This window comes from Protopterus annectens, chromosome 10.part0 (genome assembly GCF_019279795.1).
Source record: "Protopterus annectens isolate FY-2018-M chromosome 10.part0, PAN1.0, whole genome shotgun sequence".
Taxonomy (NCBI): Eukaryota; Metazoa; Chordata; order Ceratodontiformes; family Protopteridae; genus Protopterus; species Protopterus annectens.
In genome coordinates this window covers 1,447,342,829-1,447,365,328 of record NC_056744.1, presented here as the reverse complement: position 1 = coordinate 1,447,365,328, position 22,500 = coordinate 1,447,342,829, and the positions used below count along the sequence as shown (strand labels likewise).

At 39.9% G+C, this 22,500-nt stretch overlaps 1 protein-coding gene across 1 annotated transcript in view; it reads right to left on the bottom strand.

Moving 5' to 3' along the window:
* RAB3B (RAB3B, member RAS oncogene family) overlaps positions 1-22,500 on the bottom strand; it is a 369,726-nt gene that overhangs the window by 282,888 nt on the left and 64,338 nt on the right. The window contains exon 2 of the mRNA XM_044086073.1: positions 14,367-14,594. Within this exon, the coding sequence (XP_043942008.1) occupies positions 14,367-14,594 (228 nt within the window). The remainder of the gene's footprint in view (positions 1-14,366; positions 14,595-22,500) is intronic.

The window sequence follows — 22,500 nt, the reverse complement described above, 5'->3', positions numbered from 1 at the left end:
AGTCTTCCATGACAAGTATTTCAATTCAGCAGTAGCCGAGGCTCAAAAGGTTGTAGAGTAAGTTTTTCCAACACAAAATTGAGATCCCAAGCAGGAGTAGGAGCTCTACGTGGGGGTCTTATATTCTTTGCCCCTCTAAGAAACTGCTTGAACAAAGGATGCGAAAACAATGGTGGGTCACAATCATAGTGAGCTGAAATTGCTGCAGCATGAATCTTAATGGAAGAGAAGGACAAACCTTTGTCCAATAACTCAGTAAGATATTGAAGAGCCACACTCAAATTAGGCTCAGAAATCTCCAAATTCTTTGCTGTGCTCCAAAATAAAAATCTCTTCCATTTTTCTGCGTACACTTTCCTTGTACTAGGTCTTCTAGCTTCCATAATCACATTTAAAACTTGTTGAGGAAGTTGAGACCTGCTGTGTTTCAACACAGAATATGCCAGGCTGTTAGATGAAGAGAGTGAAGCTTGACATTGAGCAGATGACCGTCCTTCTGAGATAACAGATGAGGAATCAGAGGTAAAGGCCATGGAGGCTTCTTTACCAGACTCCATAGTAGTGGGTACCAGTGTTGCGAGGCCAATCTGGAGCTATCAAAATCATCCTTGGCCTGTCTTGTCTGACCTTTAATAGTACCTTTGGAAGAAGAGGCAGAGGTGGAAAGGCATACACATGAAGGTTTTTCCAACTGAAAGACAGAGCATCCACTTTCCAAGCTGTGTGATGAAACCCCTTTGTGCAATACTTTGGCAGCTGGTGGTTTAGTGGAGAAGCGAACAGATCTATGTCTGGACTTCCGCATGACACTGTCAATTTGTGAAATACATGAAGATCCAGTTTCCACTCGTGGGGATCCATGATTTGTCTGCTTAACACAACTGCTATGGAGTTCTGTGCTCCGGCAGAAACCTTGCCTGAAGAGTTAGTTGCAAGCTTAGCGCAGTCTCCCATAAAATCATTGCTTGCCTGCATAGAGGATAAGAATGTGTTCCCCTTGCTTGTTGATGTACCACATGACAGTTGTGTTGTCTGTTAGAATCAACACCTGCCCTGGAAGAATTAACTCCTTGAAAGCCATTAATGCAAACTGGACTGCTAACATCTCCTTCATGTTGATATGTAGATGCTGTAGTCTGGCAGGCCACTTGTCTTGTATCCACTTTCCATTTAGATGAGCTCCCCAAGCAATGTCCGAGGCATCTGTCGTTAAAATCTGACTCGCCTCTGGCCGGGTCACAGAGAGTCCCTTGTTTAGGTGACATTCCTGAGCCCACCACAAAAATTCTTTTTGAAGGCAAGGTATTATTTGAATGACAGTGTCCAAATCCTGGCAGTGCTGTGTCCATACATTTTGAGATACCATTGTAGCTTCCTCATATGCAGTTTGGCATTGGGAAGCACCAGAATACAAGATGCCATGAACCCTAATGCTTGAAGGACTGTCCTTGCAGTCAGCACGGACTGATGAGATAGTTGATGGAAGTAAAGTGATAGACTCTTTTGTTTGTCCGGGGTTAAAAAGGCCATCTGGGCTGCTGTATTCAGTCTCACACCCAGAAAGCACATGTCTTGAGAGGGTACTAGACTGGACTTTATTTCGTTCACAGAATACCCTAGGCATCTTAGCACTGCTATAACATATTCCAGATGCTGTAGAAGGTCTTCCTTTTCTTGAGCCAGAATCAGGCAGTCGTCCAAGTAAGGATAGATTTGAATTCCTTGCAGCCTGAAGTAAGCTATCACTGGAGCCAGAACCTTTGTGAATACTCTCCGGGCAGTAGATAAGCCAAAGGGCAATGCAGAGAACTGATAATGAGAATTTCCAGCTCGAAACCGCAGATACTTCCTGCAACTTAGCCTTATAGGCACATGAAGGTAAGCTTCCTTGAGATCTAAAGTTACCATCCAGTGATCTTTGCCCATCAGAGGTAAAAGCTGTTGTAACGTCAACATCTTGAACTTGGGAATGTCCAGATAAGTGTTGAGGAGAGATAAATCCAAAATTGGTCTCCACGTGTTCCCCTTCTTTGGTACTAGGAACAGGCGAGAATAAAATCCTAGGCCCCTTTCTGATACAGGAACTGGCTGAATGGCCCCCATCTGGAGTAACTGAGAAATTTGCTTGTGAGCCTCTTTTCTTTGTGGAGGAGGAACGTCTGGCATGCCTTTGAAAGGAGGCATTGTATGGAAATAAAACCTGTAACCGTGGTGAATGATATCCAACACCCATCTGTCTTGAGTAATTAAATCCCAATTTTCTTTGAAAAGAGACAGTCTTCCACCCAAAGGAGCTACCAGGCGAGAATCTACTGGCAGCTGAAAGGGCAGGTCATTGGGTCTGTTTACGAAAGGACTGACCCCTGCCCTCACCAGAAGTCTGAGCAGGTGAACTCCCTGTTCTAGGCCTAAAGAACCTTGAGCTCTGCCCCTACCACGTCTAGACCCACCCCTAGACTGGGAATCATAAGCAGGATATGTCCACCCCTTAGCAGGCCAATTTCTACTAAACTTGGTGGCTGCACCTGCAAAAATCTTTAACAGTTTGCATAGACTTAGCTTTGTCCTCCATTTTCTTTAAAACTGCTTCCACAGGCGAACCAAACAACACATCAGACTGTAAAGGAGCATCCAAAATCCTTGTCTTAACATGCTCAGCTAAATTCTGATCCCTCAACCAGGCATGCCTGCGAAGAACAGAACTAGTGGCAGCCACCCTCGAGGAGGCCTGTACAGCATCAAAACCACATTGCAAAGAATGCTTACCCACTTGTTCAGACACATGAACCAAATCCAACAACTCTTTACACTCAATACCTTCCGCCAAAGCATCCACCTTAGATTTCAATTGTGAAAGGAGATAATTTTGATATTTTAGCATGTGAAACTGACAATTCAACGCCTCATGGCTAGAGTGGAAGAAGTATACACTTTCTTTCCCCACCTATCCAAAGCCCTTGCCTCTTTATCAGTGGGAACAGGATTTTTAACCACAGAGGCCTTAACACCTTTAGGCCCCTGAGAAACAGTTTCTGGGTCCGCCCTAGGACTCTTAAACAAATACTTATGAGCTTCAGGCACCCTATAGTACCTATCGGGTTTAACAGGAGCAGGAGGCAAAGAGTCAGGGTTCAGGAAGCCTCTGCAAAACATCTTCCACCACATTCAACACAGGAGGTATAGCTAAGGGCCTATGCTGGGGTAAAACAAGAATTCCCTAAGCCTTTTCCTGGAATCAGAGTAATCCTGGCCTTCCCATTTAAAGTGCTCCCTCATGGAACGTAGAGTCTCTGAAAATGAGAAATCCTCAGGAGGAGAAGCTGTAGGAGTGGAATCATCCACATCAGAATCAGAATAAGGAGGATACTCCTGCAAGTCTTCCACAGAAGACTCAGAAGCCTCTGAACACTGTTCAAAACTATCAAACTCCGGTTCCACCCTGGGCCTCTTATCAGGAGGGGGCATAGAACCTCTAATCATAGTAATCAAATCTTCTGCCATTTTAAGCATATGTTTCTTAGGTACAGAACCCGAAATGCTAGGAGAAGCCCCACTGAAGCTGAACTTGGCCTACCTCTCAAAGAAGTTTTGGCAACAGAAGGAGAGGCTCTAACTACCTTGGGAAGAGAGGGAAGAACAGTTACCTGAGAAGCCCCTCAGCCTGGCCTACCTCCTGAGAAGGCACATCCTGTAACAGTAAAGTCTCTGCCTGAGACTCCAAAGAAACTCCTGGCAAAACCTCTGGCTCCACTGAGCCTTCTAAAGAACCGACGTCCGGGACTGCGGTTCATCAACCCTAGGCTTCGCTGTTTTGTCCTTGCGCTTCTTGACGAAGCGGGCGCCGGAGCATCCGGCGGCATTTTATAATTGCAACGCTTCCCAAACACTAACCTGGCACAGTCTAACCGTCTCTTAATAGTGCGTTTGTTAAACCTAGCACAAGAGCGGCATCCAACAACGTCGTGCTCAGGCCCTAAACAAGGTATACACAATGTATGGTAATCCCTATGAGGTATCTGTTTCCCACAAGAAATACAGTTATTCACTTTTTCTGACATCCGGTTAAATACTGAGGCAAGAAAACCAAAATGTTCCCAACGGGTACTTAGCCAACTCTGATTCGGTCTGAAACTCCGGTTTCGGAAATATTTCAGAACGCCAACCTGCACTCGCAAAACTGCTTCTGCATCGGACCATGCGGCAAAAAAAGACTGGGGATATGACGTCGGTCATGCGCATTAGTACCCTGACGTACTGACGTCAGTCTAATGCGCCCTGACCAACGTCAGCCATATACTCTGGTATTCGGGCCGACTGGACAGCGGACTACACCCCAATAGTAAGGACTGCAGCAATGGGGAACGAAGAACATCCAAGAGTTAGAAGATCACACTGAAAAAACAATCAGAAAAAACTAAATGAAAACTCCAGCCAAGCTAGTACTTCCAATGAGTGACCTCCCAAACCTCCTGTAACAGAGGCACATGGGATATATGCAAATGACCCTTATGAACATCAGGTGTTTCAGCTAACTGGCTATTCTGATTGCCCATGACTTTTACATTTGAAGTAGTTTTAATGGACAATTTCAGGCCAATAAAGCCAAACCCCACTAGCTATGGATATGCATATTTTGACATTATGACCTCGTCAGCATAGCATAAGCAGAGTGTTTGACTAAACATAAGAAACACAGGGTTGTTATACCCAGCTGATATTGGTATAACAACCCTGTGTTTCTTATGCTTAGTCAAACACTCTGCTTATGCTATGCTGACGAGGTCATAACAAGGCCGAAATATGCATATCCATAGCTAGTGGGGTTTGGCTTTATTGGCCTGAAATTGTCCATTAAAACGACTTTAAATTTAAAAGTCATGGGCAATCAGAATCACCAATCAGCTGAAACATCTGATGTTCATAAGGGTCATTTGCATATATCCCATGTGCCTCTGTTACAGAAGGTTTGGGAGGTCACTCATTGGAAGTTCTAGCTTGGCTGGAGTTTTCGTTTAGTTTTTTCTGATTGTTTTTTCAGTGTGACCTTCTAACTCTTTGTTTTAATCAAGTACTGTGGAAAAAAATCATGCGTTATTGAGTTCTGAGTGTTTTTTTTTTTTTTGGCAGGGCCAATCAGATACTTTATGCACTTTTTCCTGGCAGGTTCAACCAGATACTTTGTAGCAGCAACCACAAACTGGATGGTCAGGATACCAAAAACACTTTTATTAAAAAATAAAATAGCATAAAAATTCCTCTAGTGCCTCGGCTTTAACACCCTTTACAGAGTATAAAATTTTACCAAAAAGAAAATCCCTTATATAACAAACCCCACAACAATCAATTAATTAAACAATTAAATTAAATTAACCATTTCCACTTGCAGTCTGTATTTAACCCCTTAGGGGACAGCGTATCAAATTTTAAAATAAAAAAAACAGATTATTTTCGAACAGTTTACATTTGATATTAGAAACATTAAAAGGCTCACTGTAGATCTGTTCAAAAACTGTTACCTGTAGTTAACTGGACACTTTCTCTAATTTTTTTTCTGGCAGGGTCTACCAGAAAATTTATGCATTTATTTATTATTTCTTGGCAGGACAGACCAGATACTGTTTGGTGCAGGACTTGAATACATTTTGTTTGTAAAATTCTGGGTCTGGAGTCTGGCAGGGTCAATCAGATAGCAGTAGGTAGTGTATATGTTCTGGGGGGCTGGTGATGACTTTCTGTTTTTTAATGTACTATTCTGGCAGGCTTAAACAGATACTAGGGAGGCAATGTGTTTTGGGGACTGTTGATTTTTTTTAAATATAATACACTGGCATGGTCATCCAGATACTAGTGGTCTGTTTGTTTTGGGGGTTGTTGATGACATTTTTTGATATATTATCCTGGCAGGGTTAACCAGACACAGGGCCGGTGTTAGCATTTTGGGGGCCCCCAGCAAATGTCAAGTTGGGGGCCCTCTAGGCACTTCCAATATAAGCATCATCCTAACAATGCCATCCATCCTAAGCAACCTTCTATTTCATGCTGCAAACTTTTAGGAGCAGTATCCATAGACAGACCTGCAGCTACAAGCTTTTACATTGCAACAGGCCTATGTATCACACTATCACTATGTTGAGCTGTCTAACAAAGAGGCAGTTAGAGTTACTGGCACTTAGTTGCAACAGTGATACATTGCAACAAGTCTATGTACAGGTCTGGACTTAAAGTGAAATGATGACTGGACCTACATTTCAACCCCCCCCCACACACACACACACACACACACACACACACCCTCCAGTCCTCTCCTCTGACTCCTTCTCCTTTTGGGCTCCCCATACCATCCACATTACCTTTTTCTTCCTTATCTCACATTTTGCCTTACTCTAAGCTTTTCAAGAAGCCATAACTTTCTATATGCTCTGAAGTGCATTTTACACAACCTTTTCATCCAATAATAGATTGAACAGAAATTATGATTAAGGAAACAAATTCACTGTTGTGGTTCAGCTTTAGTTTTCCTTGCATCCTTCAACACACCTTTCCTGAACAAGACAGCCCAGTAATAACCATTTAGGAAATACTTCTGTGTCACTGTTAGATAGAGGCACAGTATACTAACCTCAAAAGGGCATAGCAAAATAAATTTAAAATGGGTGGCGAAAGCCAAACACATTCTGGCTAGGCTTATAAATGCCCTAGGGCAGATAGCCTAGTATGAACCTATGAACCTATGAACCTATGAACTCAGGTCAGGGCCGAAGAAGCCACATGTTTACAGATGGTCTGGGATGCATTTTAGAGCATTTTCTCAACATTTTACTCCAATGGTTGCCTAAATAAAAATTATGAAGAAAAAAATAATTTAAGTCTTATTTTTTTCTTTCAAGGCATAATTTGCGCCCAAGGCTTAATTTTCAAAGCTGACAAAATTGTAGCTTACAGTAAACTAACAAGCCAGTAGTTGTGAGAATATTTAAGTCTTATCTGGAAATACTGCCTACCTCCTAACCCTCTAAAAGACAAGTCACTGCCTATGCATCCCTCTGGTGTTAGACTGGGATGAAAGCAGAGATTTAAATTGCCTTTGTCATATATTTCAAGTGACTGATGATATACATATACATAGCATGTTCTTCACCCCAGTCAAAGGTAGCCACATGTATATGTGCCTAGTATGTGATTGTGAGAATAATTTCAGTAATATTCAAATTTGTTGCTCCTAGACAGTACACCTCTCTTACACAAGCTATAGTAACCTTTTTTGTACACCTCTGAGGTCTGTGAGAAACACTGCCCTCAGCTCAAACACAAGCTATAATGACTTCATGTGCACACCTCTAAGGTTCGACTGTGATGAAAATTAAAGATGTAATATCCACACAATCTCTAGCCCCGCATAACCTGTGGCAGCTTTATGTACACACAAACATTTGAGCAGGGCTGGTTTTAGAATGGGTGTGGTTGTAAACAGAGGCTATTATTAGCTTTATCCTAAAAGGGTCATATCTCAGCACCATTCAGGTTAAACAGCGTATTCAGAAAATTGATACATTTTTCTCCAACAAGCAACAGCTTTGTTGAGGGCCCCCACAGAGTCAAGGATGATAAAGGGAGTCCCCATTATCCATTTAGACAGTCTATTGAGTGGGGGCAATCAGACTCCAAGAATATCTAAGTGTCTGAATGTTCTGTGATATATGTTCTGTCTTATTTTCGAAATATAATTACTTGTTAGGTACATTTTTTTACTGATACACAGAAGAATAATGTCTGTGTCCTGGCATTATTGGGTGCATGCACAGATAAAAATCATTGATGTTTTTTACACACACACACAAACACACACACACACACACACACACACACACACACACACACACACACACACACATGCATAAGCCACAGCAGTACTAGTTATGTACTTAATTTCAGCAAACAGCAATGCCTTGTGCAACATTGGTACTGCCACACCAGATTAGTCACTGCTGTTTAGCAGTCGTCAAACAGCAGAAGCAGTAAGATTTATCCCATTGAGGAGTAATGCATACTTGTCACTGTCCCTACTTTCACAGACATTCCCTGATTTTGTTCATACTTTCGCTTTATCCTTGAAAAAGTCTGATTTGCTGGTAAATCATTCAGGATTGCAAACAGTCAATTAATCCAGACATCTGAGTTTTATACTTATTGTCCAAAAATAGATGTTGATACAAAATATGTTATTTTAAGTGAATTAGAGAAATATTTAAACATATTTATGATTCTGAGCATTTATTCTATTATTTTTGGGATTATACTGAATTCTTAAGCAAAGAAATTGAGTTATAGAATCTGGTGTTCTGGTATTAGTTATAAAACTACCTGAAAGAGAAACTATCCCTGATGATCAGAAGCATCAGCTCTTCTTAAAATCAAAGTTTGCACTGAGGTAAGTCCCTCTAGTGCTTATATTGTTCATGTTCATTATCATCTTCATCCTAACAGGGTCATATCACAGCCCTGTTCATGTTAAAGAGCATAATTAGGAAATGAATGCATTTTTCATTCCTCATTTTTCCCCCAATCAGCAGCAGCTTTTGTGGGGCCCCCACACAGACAAAGATGATTATGGGGCCCCCCTGCAGCCATGGTTTTGCAGGGACTAAAAGCTGGCTATGTAGTTAGTTTTAGTGGAGAAAATGTCCAAAAGCAGGGTTTAACTAAGCCAGGAGCACGATGTCAGTAGTAAAATATTTAATGGCATTCTGATGCCTGTTACTTGACAAAACACTGTTACTACAACCAGAAATATCTTTGAATTTTAAGGGAAATATAAATAAGAGTTATTACCCTCATAGTTTATTAAGTATGCAAGACTGCTGCACTAGCTTTTGTTGGTTTTACAGATGTGACAAAATATCAGGATAAGATAACTTGCTGTGGTTGGGGGCCCCCAGGGAACAGGGGGCCCCCAGCGACCGCAGGGTTCGCTGGTGCCTAAAACCGGCTATGCCAGACACTAGGGAGACAATCTGTTTTGGGGCTTGTTGATTTTTTTTAATATAATATACTGGCATGGTCAACCAGATACTAGTGGTCTATGTGTTTGGGGGGCTGTTGATGACTTTCTTTTTTAATATACTATCCTGGCTAGGTTAATCTGATACTAGGGAAGCAATGTGTTTTGGGGACTGTTGATTTTTTTTTAATAAAATACACTGGCATGGTCAACAAGATATAGTGGTCAATATGTGGTGTGACATCTGGACAGAGGAAGGAGGACAAGGAGACCTGGTGTTGGAATGAGAAAGTACAGGAGAGTGTATAGAGAAAGAGGTTGGCGAAGAAGAAGTGGTATTGTCAGAGAGATGAAGAAAGTAGACAGGAGTATAAGGAGATGAGGTGCATGGCAAAGAGGGAGGTGGCAAAGGCTAAGGATAAGGCATACGGAGAGTTGTATGAAAGGATGGAAACTAAGGAGGGAGAAAAGGACCTGTACCAATTGGCTAGACAGAGGGACCGTGCTAGGAAAGATGTGCAGCAGGTAAGGGTGATAAAGGATAATGACGGGAAATGTACTCACAAGCGAGGAGAGTGTGTTGAACAGATGGAAGGAGTGCTTTGAGGGGCTGATGAATGAAGAGAATGAGAGAGAGAGAAGATTGGATGATGTTTGGATAGTGAATCAGGAAGTGCAATGGATTAGCAAGGAGGAAGTAAGGACAGCAATGAAGAGGATGAAGAATGGAAAGGCTGTTGGTTCAGATGACATACCTATAGAAGCATGGAGGTGTTTAGGAGAGATGGCAGTGGAATTTTTAACTAGATTATTTAATGAAATCTTGGAAAGTGAGAGGATGCCTGAGGAGTGGAGGAAAAGTGTTTTGGTACCGATTTTTAAGAATAAGGGTGATGTGCAGAGCTGTAGTAACTACAAAGGGATAAAATTGATCAGTCACAGCATGAAATTATGGAAAGAGTAGTAGAAGCTAGGTTAAGAAGGGAGGTGATGATTAGTGATCAGCAGTATGGTTTCATGCCAGGAAAGAGCACTACAGATGTGATGTTTGCTCTGAGAATGTTGATGGAGAAGTACAGAGAAGGTCAGGAGGAGTTGCATTGTGTCTTTGTGGACTTAGAGAAAGCATATGACAGGGTGCCTAGAGAGGAGTTGTGGTATTGTATGAGGAAGTCGGGAATGGTAGAGAAGTATGTAAGAGTGGTACAGGATATGTACAAGGGTAGTGTGACAGCGGTGAGATCTGCAGTGGGAGTGACAGATGCATTTAAGGTGGAGGTGGGATTACATCAAGGATTAGCTCTGAGCCCTTTCTTATTTGCAGTGGTGATGGACAGGTTGACAGACAAGATCAGACAGGAGTCCCCGTGGACTATGATGCTTGCAGATGACATTGTGATATGTAGTGCGAGTAGAGAACAGGTTGAGGAGACCCTGGAGAGGTGGAGATATGCTCTAGAGAGGAGAGAAAAATTCATCAGGACTAAGACAGAATATATGTGCGTGAATGAGAGGGAGGATAGAGGAATGGTGAGGATGCAGGGAGTAGAGTTGGCGAAGGTGGATGAGTTTAAACACTTGGGATCAACAGTTCAGAGTAATGGCGAGTGTGGAAGAGAGGTGAAGAAGAGAGTACAGGCAAGGTGGGTAAAGAAGAATGTCAGGAGGGATTTGTGACAGACGAGTACTGGTAAGAGTGAAAAGGAAGGTCTACAAGAGGGTAGTGAGTCCAGCAATGTTATACGGGTTGGAGACAGTGGCATTGACAAAAAGGCAGGAGTCAGAGCTGGATGGGGCAGAGTTAAAGATGTTAAGATTTGCACTGGGTGTGATGAGGGTAGACAGGATTAGGAATAAGTATATTAGAGGGTCAGCCCAAGTTGGAAGGTCTGGAGACAAAGCCAGAGAGGTGAGATTGCGTTGGTGTGGACATGTGCTGAGGAGGGATGCTGGGTATATTGGGAAAAGGATGCTGAGGATGAAGCTGCCAGGTAACAGGAAAAGAGGAAGGCCTAAGATAAGGTTTATGGATGTGGTGAGAGAGGACATGCAGGTGGTTGGTGTGACAAAACAAGATGCAGAGGACAGGAAGAAATGGAAACAGATGATCCGCTGTGGTGACCCCTAATGGGTGCAGCCGAAAGAAAAAGAAGAAGATACTTTGGGGGCTGATGATGACTTTCTGTTTTTTTTTTTTAATATACTATCCAGGCAGGGTTAACCATATACTAGGGAGGCAATGTGTCTTGAGGACTGTTGATTTTGTTTTAATATCATACACTGGCATGATCAACCAGATACTAGTGGTCTATGTGTTCTGGGGGCTGTTGATGACTTCCTTTTTTTTTTTTTTTTTTATGTTTTAAATATAACATCCTGGCAGGAGTCAAAGAGATACTAGGTATACAGTGTGTTCTGGGAGCTGTTTATTGATGACACATTCTTTTTTTAACCCAATATCTTTTTGCAAGGTTAGTCAAGATAAATTAGGACTGCTTGTCAATGTTTTGTTGTTGAAACAAACCATACTTTTACATGAGTACAGTGTATATGGGTGAATTGAAGTAAGATCATTTACAAGTTCTTGGCTATGTGATGTGAAAGAAATACAATAATGTAACTGTGGTCAGTTATTTTTGGTATTTTAAACACTGTAGGCTCATAGCAGATTTTCTGGGTAGGCAGTTGCAATGGGAGCAATGCTTATGTGCGAATGAGATTACTCCAGTTCTGGCTTGTTTTGCAAGAGTAATATGCATTTAAGTGAAGTGTGATTGACTACAAGTTCTGAACTCTGAGTATTGTTTATGTGAAAAAAAAGAATACTTACCTTAATGACAGTGTCATCTTTTTTGTTGTTGTTTTTTTTTTTTTTTTACTTCGCAAGAGCAAGTCATATGCTGTGGTTGTGGTTGTTAGTGGAGACTTGGGCTACGTGTAAATGGAAGAAATAGCCCTTACCTATGTTGTAATTCTAGCTTTGCAAAACTATAATATTTTTTCTGTCTGTACTTTAAGATGAATGTAAAATAATTAGAAAGTTTATGAGTAATTCTTAATGTATGTTATTTCATATCTGTGAAGGTTTGTTTATAAATGTTTGTTGGAGCTCTTCTCCCTGGACATATGCTGAAAAGTTTTTTTTTTTTAAACTAAAGCTGGTTGCAGAATCTCAGGCAAACAAAAGTAAAATAAATAAAATGAAATTTTTGGGCTGGAACACACAAGCTGTAACTAATGTTTCTGTCAAAAAAATGAAAGTAATGCAGGTATGCAGGTATTTTAGTTAGGCAATGGGAGGTGTTCGTGAATTAAAAGGGGTGACTGGCCTTGCTATTTACTGTTGTAATTGTGGCTTTGCAAGATTAATGTGTATTTGGGGAAAGTCAGCTGTCATGCAAGCCTGTGATGACTGTTTCGGTGCAACAGACTAAATTAATACAATCATTGATATTTTTGTTTTAATCCTGGCAGGGGCAAAGCAGATACTTTAGCCTGGCAATTGATATGATGGCTGTTTGTGGATGAAATGTTTGGCACTGTAGCTTTGGTGTAATACTTCTGACTTTGCAGGACTAATGTGTATTTGGATGAAATAAGACAGAATGTGAACTCTGGCTATTTACATGCATCAATTCAATATAGTAATGAAAACATTATTACTGATGCTGGCAAGGCCAAACCACCTACTTTAGATAGGTAAAGGTTATGGGGGGGGCTGTTTGTAAATGAAATGCATGGTCCTACTATTTACTATTATAATTCTGCCTTTGTAAGACTGCTGTGCATTTGGGTATAGTGAGCTGGAGTGAGTACAACTGCTGATCTTTGGCTAATGTTTATGTGAAAGCAAAACAGTAATGTAACTGCATTTTTTTTAAACTTCATAGGTTCAAACCACATACTTTTGGTAGGCAATTGGGATGGGGGGCTCTGTCTAGTATTGGTTGGTAGAATATTCAGCATATGCAGTAGTGACTGAGCACTTATTTTATGTAAACTGGTAAGCATGGTAAGTGTTGATCTCACCGTCACCCCTTCCTAGTTGGCTTCACCCTTTGTAAGTGGTCCAACCCATTCATCTGTCTCCTGCAGACCCCCCTTTGATTCAAAGTCACCAGCCGCTACTGCATCAGAGACAAAAATAACAGAGTAAGAGAAGCGCATCTTCTACGCTAACAGTAAATATAGTCATCAGTGTACAACATGAGTAAATCCTTGGATGGATTTGTTTGGTCTCATCCTTACCTTCTTTTAAACTTTGACAAACAGTATGAAAAAGTAATAATAATATATTTGTTTGATAGCACTTGAGAGGTGCGCCAGTCACAACAGACTTTTCTTTCCCTAAAGGGGTGGCTTTATATCATATTACATTGTATTACATGGTATTACATCACACATGACATGATGCAACAGAAGCTCATCTTCTATACTAACAGCAAATACAGTCATCAGTAAACATGAGCAAATCACTGGATGTATTTGTTTGATCATCTTCCTACCTTCTCTTAAACTCTGATAAAAAAGTAAATAATAATAGAGCTGTTTGGTCTCCTTCTTACTTTCTCTTAATCTTTGACCAAACAGTAAGTCAGTAACAGACTAAAATTAAAACTATTAATTTATTTTAAATTCTTAATGTGCAAGTTACCAACATTTCCATGGATTCATTATACAACTGGAATACTTTTGACAGACTTGCTAGCACATAATATGCTATGAAAACTATGCAAAATGTTTTGTGAGACAATAAATACTAAATTATGCAACATCCTTCGAACAATGTAATGGAAAAGACGTGCAATAGTAATATAAGATGCATTGTTTATGTACACTACATTATTTTGATGCTGGGAATATAATCCAAAACTTGAGACATTTGTTAAATTACCTGAAGTAAGAATACCACCAGTAAGGATCAATAATGTATTATACAGGCTCTTGTTAGACAAATCCTATATGTATATACAAAACCTATTACAAACATCCTGATAATTTGAAATCCACATATTCACATAGATACATCTGCCTGCACAAAAACATTATTAGAAATGTAGGTGTGGCTGTTACCTTAAAACAGTTAACACCAGCGTTTGTACTCTCACATGGTCCGACAGCAAAATGAGATACATTGGAGTCTGTGAATACAGAAATTATCCCTGTTGGGATACTGGCCAGCTTATTTACAATACAACAAAATGATTTAAAAGTCAGAGTTTCAATGGCTTGTTTTCAAAGAATAAAACAAAAAACTCATCCAATGTATCTGGACCACAGCTGTTAACACAAGAAATGCCAGTTAAACAGTCGTGAATGATCGTAAGCTAGGGTTATATCATGAAGCACACAAATATCTGGCACTTACCCATATTTGAAGCTTCACCCGTTTGTCATTCCTGTAAACTGTCTTCACTTTGAAATCAATCCCAACAGTGCTAACAAAGGCAGAGTTGAAAGTGTCATCCGAGTATCTGAAGAGGAAGGATGTTTTTCCTACACTGCTGTTCCCAATGACCAAGAGTTTGAACATGTAATCAAAATTCTGATCAGATGCATCCTTCTGTCCATGTCTGGAGTCTGCTGCAGATGCCATCTAAACAACATGAAAAAGATGGGTTTACAAATAAAAGGCACAGAGTCGGATATCGCTAATTTATAAGAAGGCATTGATATACTGTTTCAGAAGTGAAGGACTGCACAGAAGTTAGAAAACTGGAAAAATGAAACGGATTTTATGAAATAACCACTAGTCCTAGACAGCTTGAATCTCTCACTTATTGCAAAATCCAAATCTCTTCTTTCGTCTCAAGCTTTACCTTCTTCCACCATCATCTCTCAAGCACATTATAAAAAAAAACACTGTGCTTGACTCTAAAACATCTACTGGCACTATTTTCAATGACTCACATTATTTTATCTATAAAGAAATATTGTATCTTATTAGTTACCACCTTAACCACTTTCGGCATCATTGTTATTCACTTTTGCCTTTAAGTCAACTTCTGTAAGTTTTGTTTAATTGTACTGTGGAGTTTTTCTCCCCGGGGGTCTGCTGAAAAAGGGCACTAGCCCAGTTGGACCATCCTGGTCAACAAATGTCAAATAATAAATAAATAAGTAACTCTTAATGAAAACCATCTTTACATATTATGTATGCAATAACATTGAAAGACTGACCATTACTATGGAATAACAAACCAATATGTGTATGATAAGGCCCAAAAAGAAAAACAGTGGGCATCTTAGACCTCAGTAAGTCTGTTATTTCCCTAATAATGCTTACACTGGAGGGGTTAACTGCATTTATAAAATGGATAGTACCAGAAAAAGAATGCTGCTTTTGAAATGATTTTTTTCATAAACTAATATACATAATTTTTATAACAAATAATACCTCCACCTGGAAAGGACACTTCAGAATGAAAGCAACTAGTTGGATGCAACTGGTGTCAGAGGACAGCTTGGTAGCACGTGCCATTACAGACCTATATATGTTTCTATATTGTGTGAAGGTAGAGGTATGACATTTCACCTGAAAATGGCAATAAAATTGACAAGGTTCAAGTGTTCTTGCTTTCATATAATAATGAAATATATGTAAGTATAGTTTTGGCCTCACTTTGATTATGTACCTATATTTTCCAGCTTTTACTTCTGAACCAAATTCAGTCATGCCCCTTTGAAGCACAACCCACCCTGCACGGATAGGTTGAGTTCCACTTATCTAATTTAATGCAGTTCATAGTCTTGCACAAAATGCAAGGCCCTTGATACCCTTAAATTACAATTTGCATGACCAGGAATCACTCAACTGAGTGGTTTGGGCAACTGATCAGCTGAGCTCCCTAGTAGCTCATGCAAGGAAGTAGCGTAGGTGCTTGCAACATAACACACACCCCTCATCCTCCCAGATGCACAGAAACAAACAAATCCATGCAGATGTGCACAGATACTCACAGCTTCTACACTTATACACATGATCATGCATGTGCACATACACCAACACATGCGCATACATCTAGTGCCAACACATTCTGCATCCATGACCTCCCCATTCATACCAGCCATAGATCACTTCAGGCAGTGAACATCAAACAAACATAAACACCCATATGTACTCTCCCAATAAGCACTCGATCATATACAAGTTCATTAACTACTCCTAAACTTTCCCTTTACATATACCCTCACACACACATGCACAATGCCGCACTATTTACTTGGATCGGTAATCTGAGCAGGAAGAAGCTGCTCTGCTTTGATCTGCTTATATCCTTATAATGCAATGCATAGGTGCATGCAACTACAATACCACACATTTTGTACACTGATCTTGCATAACATGGACAACTATGAATTACTGTTGCATAACACTATAATTAAGGGCCACATTAGCAGAGTCCACACTCACAGACTACTGAATTTACATGAGACTCTAAAAATACACTTCTGAGTAAAAAAGAGCTGCTTTGTGAAGCTCTGTGAACCATTAACCTCCACAAAATATCTACTTTATACACACACACACACACACACACACACACACACACACACACACACACACACATACACACACACACACACACAAACATATAAACATACATGTAGAATTTTGTAAGTCTATCAAAAGCCATTTTTTTCTTCTTAAATTGATATCAAGAAGTTACATGCTGTTTACGTGTGTATCTCTAACAACTTTAGCTTTACTGCAATCCACACACGGGACCATGCTGTGTATTCTGTTGTTCTTTTATTAGATTTTACATTATATTGCGGTCTTTTTCACAACAAAATCTTATACAATCTTACTTGCTTTTTTCACTGTCAAAGCAATACCTAAAGTATTTCCAAACATCAGGTAGCATGTTGACAATAACCTTCTTTGTATGTTTTCATTTACTCTATTTACAGTTCTATAGCACTTGCTGCCGTGCGTCTTCATAAATGTATTTTCAGACTAATTCTCAATTCATCTACAAAGTCAGAAGTTGTTTCAGCAAGATTCTGTTCACAACTGAAATTTGTACTTCTGTGATATCTCACTAGGGCGTAGGATACAAATGATTACATAATACACTTACAAATTTCTTGCATGTCTTTATCCCTTGGTTTATTGGGTTATAGTAAGCTCGTTGTGCAAAGATGTTAGAAGGCAAGGTGTGCAAAAGACAGATGTGACCAGTGTTTATGTATGGCACAGAAACCTGGCCAGTGAAGGCAGAGCAGCTGAGGAAGCCTGAAGTGCCTGAGATGGGTAACAGGATGCACACTGTAGGACAGATGAAGAAATCAGAACAGAGGCCAAAGTAGCCCCAGTTGCAGAGAAGGTCAAGGAGAAATGTTCATGGTGGTTTGGTCATACATAAAGGAAAACAAAGAATGATTTAACAAAACAGATTTGACAGAAACAAAAAAGAAGGCAAGAAGATGCAAGGGCACCCAATAAAAAGATGGGTGTGTGGATGGATTGCTTGAGAGAACACATGACTGTTGAACAAAGTATAAGAGTGGCACTGAACCAGCAGAGGTGTCAACAGCTGACATGACACCCCAACTCTATGTAAAATGGCAGAAAGAAAGATGATGATGATGATTGATGATGATGATCATAACTAGGCTCTTCATTGAGCCACAAACTGCAGTCTGACAAGCACATGGGAGGGCAGCTTGCTTTCTGTCATTTGTGATATCATTAGCAATAGAAAAACAACTGTTTCATTCTTTCCCAGAAATTATCTTATGAGTGAGTTTTCGCACACACATTAGGTGACATTTTCTTCATTTATTTTTTCATCTTCAGGTTGAATACAAATGGTGGATTCTTTAAACGTTCTAATCAGTTAAAATGGAAAGTGTTTAATGTAAGTCCATCCAGTTTAAAATAACTTAAAAGCTTAAAAAATCACTTGAAACAGCAGTAAATTAATGTTGGGAAACTTCTTAATAGATGTGATCTTGGTAAGGAGCTGAGCTAAACTAATAGCAGGAAGCATACCTCTCAACCTGTTAGAGCAAGAAATCTGGACAAAGACATAAATAATGGGGGGGGGGGTCAAAGGCCCAAAAATAGGGACCGTCTTTAAATATTGCTCTTAAAATTTTAGAAAGTTAATACAATAACAGGTTTTCATCAGCAAGAATTTTCTGAAGGGTATGAAGTCTAAAGGACAGTGCAGTGGTGTAGCAGTTAGCACTGTCACCTCACAGCAACAGGTTTTCCAGTTCAATTCTCAGCTGGGGTGCCTTCTGTGTGTAGTCTGCATGTCCTCCCTGCATTCGTGTGGGTTTCCTCTGGGTGCTCCAGTTTCCTCCCACATTCCAAAGATATGCAGTAGGTGGACTGGACATTCTAAATTGGCCCTAGGTGTGAGTGTGTGCATACGAGTGTGCAGTGCACCCTCTGAGGAGGGTTGGGCCTCAGGCTAGCAACCTGACTCAGTAAAACTTGCACCTGCTATGGAAACAAGTGCTACTTCCTTTCAGCTTATCCCACTTAGGGGTCGCCACAGCAGAACAACGGTCCGCAGAATGATTGGCAGTGGAGTTTTATGGTGCCGAGTTGCCAGCCCAGCACCCAGCCTTCCACAGAAGGCACACACATGCACACTCTCACACCTAGGGCCAATTGAGAGTGTCCATTCCACCTACAACATGTCTTTGGGATGTGGGAGGAAACCAAAGCACCCAGAAGAAACCCACGCGACCACAGGGAGGACATGCAGACTCCGCGCAGAAGGCACCTCAGCATGCAGACTTTGCACAGATGGCACCCCAGCCAAGAACAGGAAGGGGCCAAAATATGTGAGGTAAAAATCTGGACATTCTGTGAAAATCTAGACAGTTAAGAGGTATGTTGGGAAGGTTCTCAGTTTCAGATTAGCAGAAAATAACAAACATACTTCAAAAATAATGTTTATCTTTGCAATGTGTATGAATTAGGCTCCAGCTTGGTTAACCTTTTAATAACAATTCACAAGGCAGAAATGAACCCATAAAAGAAAGTGAATGCAATAACAAAAGCAAATAAGGGAACCAGTATACTTGAGAGAGCAGACATAGAAAAAAGATTTAGTCAGATCTAAAAAGAGTGCTGCAGTCAAAGCACCAAGCACCACACTGTCAGTTCAGTTAGTAAAGGGTAATATGAGGTGTAAATGTATTGTGGGCAATATTGAGCCACACATTTGTCACTTTTGTCAGTTTAGTAGTTAAGATGCCTACATATGATGAAATGAATGGTTCTAGTAGTTTAGCAAGTGGATTAGGAAAGTCAAATAGAGGGATATCAAGTATTCTGTTATGCGTGGGAATGTGCTTTGGGTCATGGTAAGTGGCTGTATATGTTAATGTCAAATTTTTGAGATACTTTGAAAATTTTGGCATAAGGAGCAGGAGTGTATGTGTGAGTGTTTGGTGCTCAGGGTTAGAGCAAATGCTAGGTAAGGGAATAGTTCTACTGCTGTCCTAGTGTATAGAAAATGTGTTTATCTTGCATAGTGGCATTGTTAGGGAAAAGGTGTTTTATAATGTAATGTGGAGAGATGAGGTTATGGGAAGGCAAAGTGGTATGGTTAGAGTTAGCATACATGAGTAAGGTTGTGCACTGGAGGGGCGATATCCACTTTTCCCTGGTGTATCACTTCTTGCAGCTTTACCATCTTCCTTCAGAAATGCCTAGGACTGTTCACTAGTCCTAAGCAGTGCTACTGAGTCACTATCGCTTTGCTCCTTTGCAATTTTCTATGTCTGTTTTCTGTTTCTGCCTGAGTAGATAACAATTCTCACCTACTTCCATAACACCTCCTTCCCTTATTTCTTACTTTCAAGCTGCAACCAGAATTCCTTAGATCATGTAGTCCCTTTATACCACCATCTAATCCATCACTCCCTTGAACTTCCTGCCCTGTCCCCTGTTAACTGTAATCTTCCTGTGTAAGCTTAAGAAATGTAAGTACTTTTTATTTATATACTGTAAACATTGTAAAGAACTTTGGTTCTGCTGTTAACTCTATCTCTCCTACGTACATAAGGCATTATAACAAGCACACAGATCTGCAATAAGCATATTTTTGTCCAAGACCATTTGAATTTTCATTTGGTCATATGTACTGTATGCTTCTTGAATATTCATGTTGTTTGCTTTTGTTTCTGTTTTGGGTCATGGCTGAAAAGGGTCATTGGACTAGACCACTTACCCAGTTACATAAATAATCGAATAAACAAAAGAATACCACTGTATCTAATTATGGTCCTGTATCCTTTCTTAATCCACTTGTAAACTACTAGAACTATTCATTTCATCAGTTTACCAGGCATCTTAACTACTGCAGGCTGTAAACTGACTAAAGTGGCAAATGTGTGGGCTCAATATTGCCTGCAATATATTTACAGTTCATATTACCCTTTACTAACTGACAAAGTGTGTTTTCAAAGTAAAAAGGCAGCAGTACATTCTGTTAACAAAGTCAGCATTCAGTAGCATGAATTGCAACTACATATATATGGGTCTACCTGAAAACATCAAAATCCCACAATATCGAATCCCGCATTGTTGAGACGAAATCAACAAAAACTCATTTCAGCAAAAGACTGGATCAGTGAATCTATTCCCAAGGTAAGTATCCTGTTGGCCAACAAGGTGAACTTTGCCCTTTTCCTAACTGAAGTGTGATCTCGAGTTGGTATATTTATTTAGGGGGTGTGGGTTGGGGATGGTGCAGTTTCATTTCCATGACTTTTGGTATGAGTGATTACTTATCCTAGGAGTAGATTTGCCAATCCGGTCTTTCACTGAAGTGAGTTTTTGTTCATTTCAACTTGACGATGTGGGATCTGATATTGAGGGATTTCGATGTTATGAAGTAGACAGTATATATATATATATATATATATATATACACACACACACACACACACACACACACACACACACACACACACACACACACACACACACACACACTCTATTATCTTTTTTTCCTTGTGACCCTGTTAATGGTTGACAAAGATCAATGGATCATCTAATTTACAATAACAAATATAACAATATACTATAATAATATATAATATAATATAACAAATGATAAATGAACATCTGCTAGGTGATCAACCTACTTACTTTCCTCTTGGTTGCATGCTCCATTCGTGGGATTCTCCTTCCCAGATACATTGGTTTGAATTTTTGGCACTGTATATTAAATGCTATTGTTTATATCACTATTATCTTTGTACTACCCTTGTTTCCCAACTTTGTGGCATTACGAAAATGGAAATATTTTCCTTACAGTCCTTTGCAGGATAAAGGACTAAAATAGTGAAAGAAGCAATCATAGTACCAATTCTAGTCATACCCCAGTAGTTACTATCCTTTCAGCTAAGTGAACTTCACTTATTATATGCTTCTGCATCCGAATGTCTGTTCGGTGCTTACCTATGTTTCTGCCTAAGACCCTTCACAAGTGCTTTTAATATGATGTTACCATTTTTTTGGCACAGTGTCATAGGCCTTGATAAAGCCTAAGAAGGTCATAATCCACCACACTGGTCTGATCTAATATCCTGCTTACACAGTCAAATTACATTTGCCCTGCTATGAATCCATGTTTCCTTGAGTTCTGTACATCACGTGCCTCCAAATATTCCATAATTCTTCTTTCCTAACTTTTTCTACAATTTTTCCCAAAACTATGGCCAAATTAAGAGGCCAACAGATTTTTGTCTCTGTCAGCTTCCTCTTCTATCAAGAGAAATCATACACCTTATTTTAGTCCCTAAGAACCTTACCCTTTTCCCATTATTTCTTGAAAAGGAAAATGGTTATACTACAATATTTCTTCAACCCTATGAATTCAGGATTGTTACCATAATGGCCAATGCCCTCTGCACCACGTTTTTTTGTTCTTTCAGGATTGTTCATTATGAAAGATCTGTGATTACCCACCCAGCCATTACCCCCATACTATTAATGGACACCTTGGATAACTATTCCTTCTTGCTCTTCATGAACCCTGAACATAACTATTTATTTAGCAGCCCTGCGTTTACTGTTGTCTTCCCTGCCCGATCCTCATCCCTTTTTAACGTTGCTATCCTTCCCTTAGTCTTCACTTTTCTGACTTGTCTATCTGCTCATTCTGTATAACTAGTCTGTTTCTCTTTAGTTCTCCTCCTGCATTTTCTTATATATCCCAAACATTAACTTCACATTCAAAACCACTTCATTTGAGCACTGCAGTGGTTTTAATTGAATTGTACTTGCAATTTAGGTATACATATAGTCTTGCTGCTTTTTTATGTCAATTTTGTTGTTGCTTTTCATGTCAGTTTAGTTGTATTCCCAATGTTCTCACCCTCTTTCAAACCTATTAATTAGCTTTTCTCAGTGTCCCACAGTTTTAGAAAGTTTATGCTCCTGAAGTCCTCATTCATCACTTCTGATTGCTTCAAATTTGTCTTTAGGTAGATGGTAAACCACACAATTTAGTGATCCTCACTCTCAC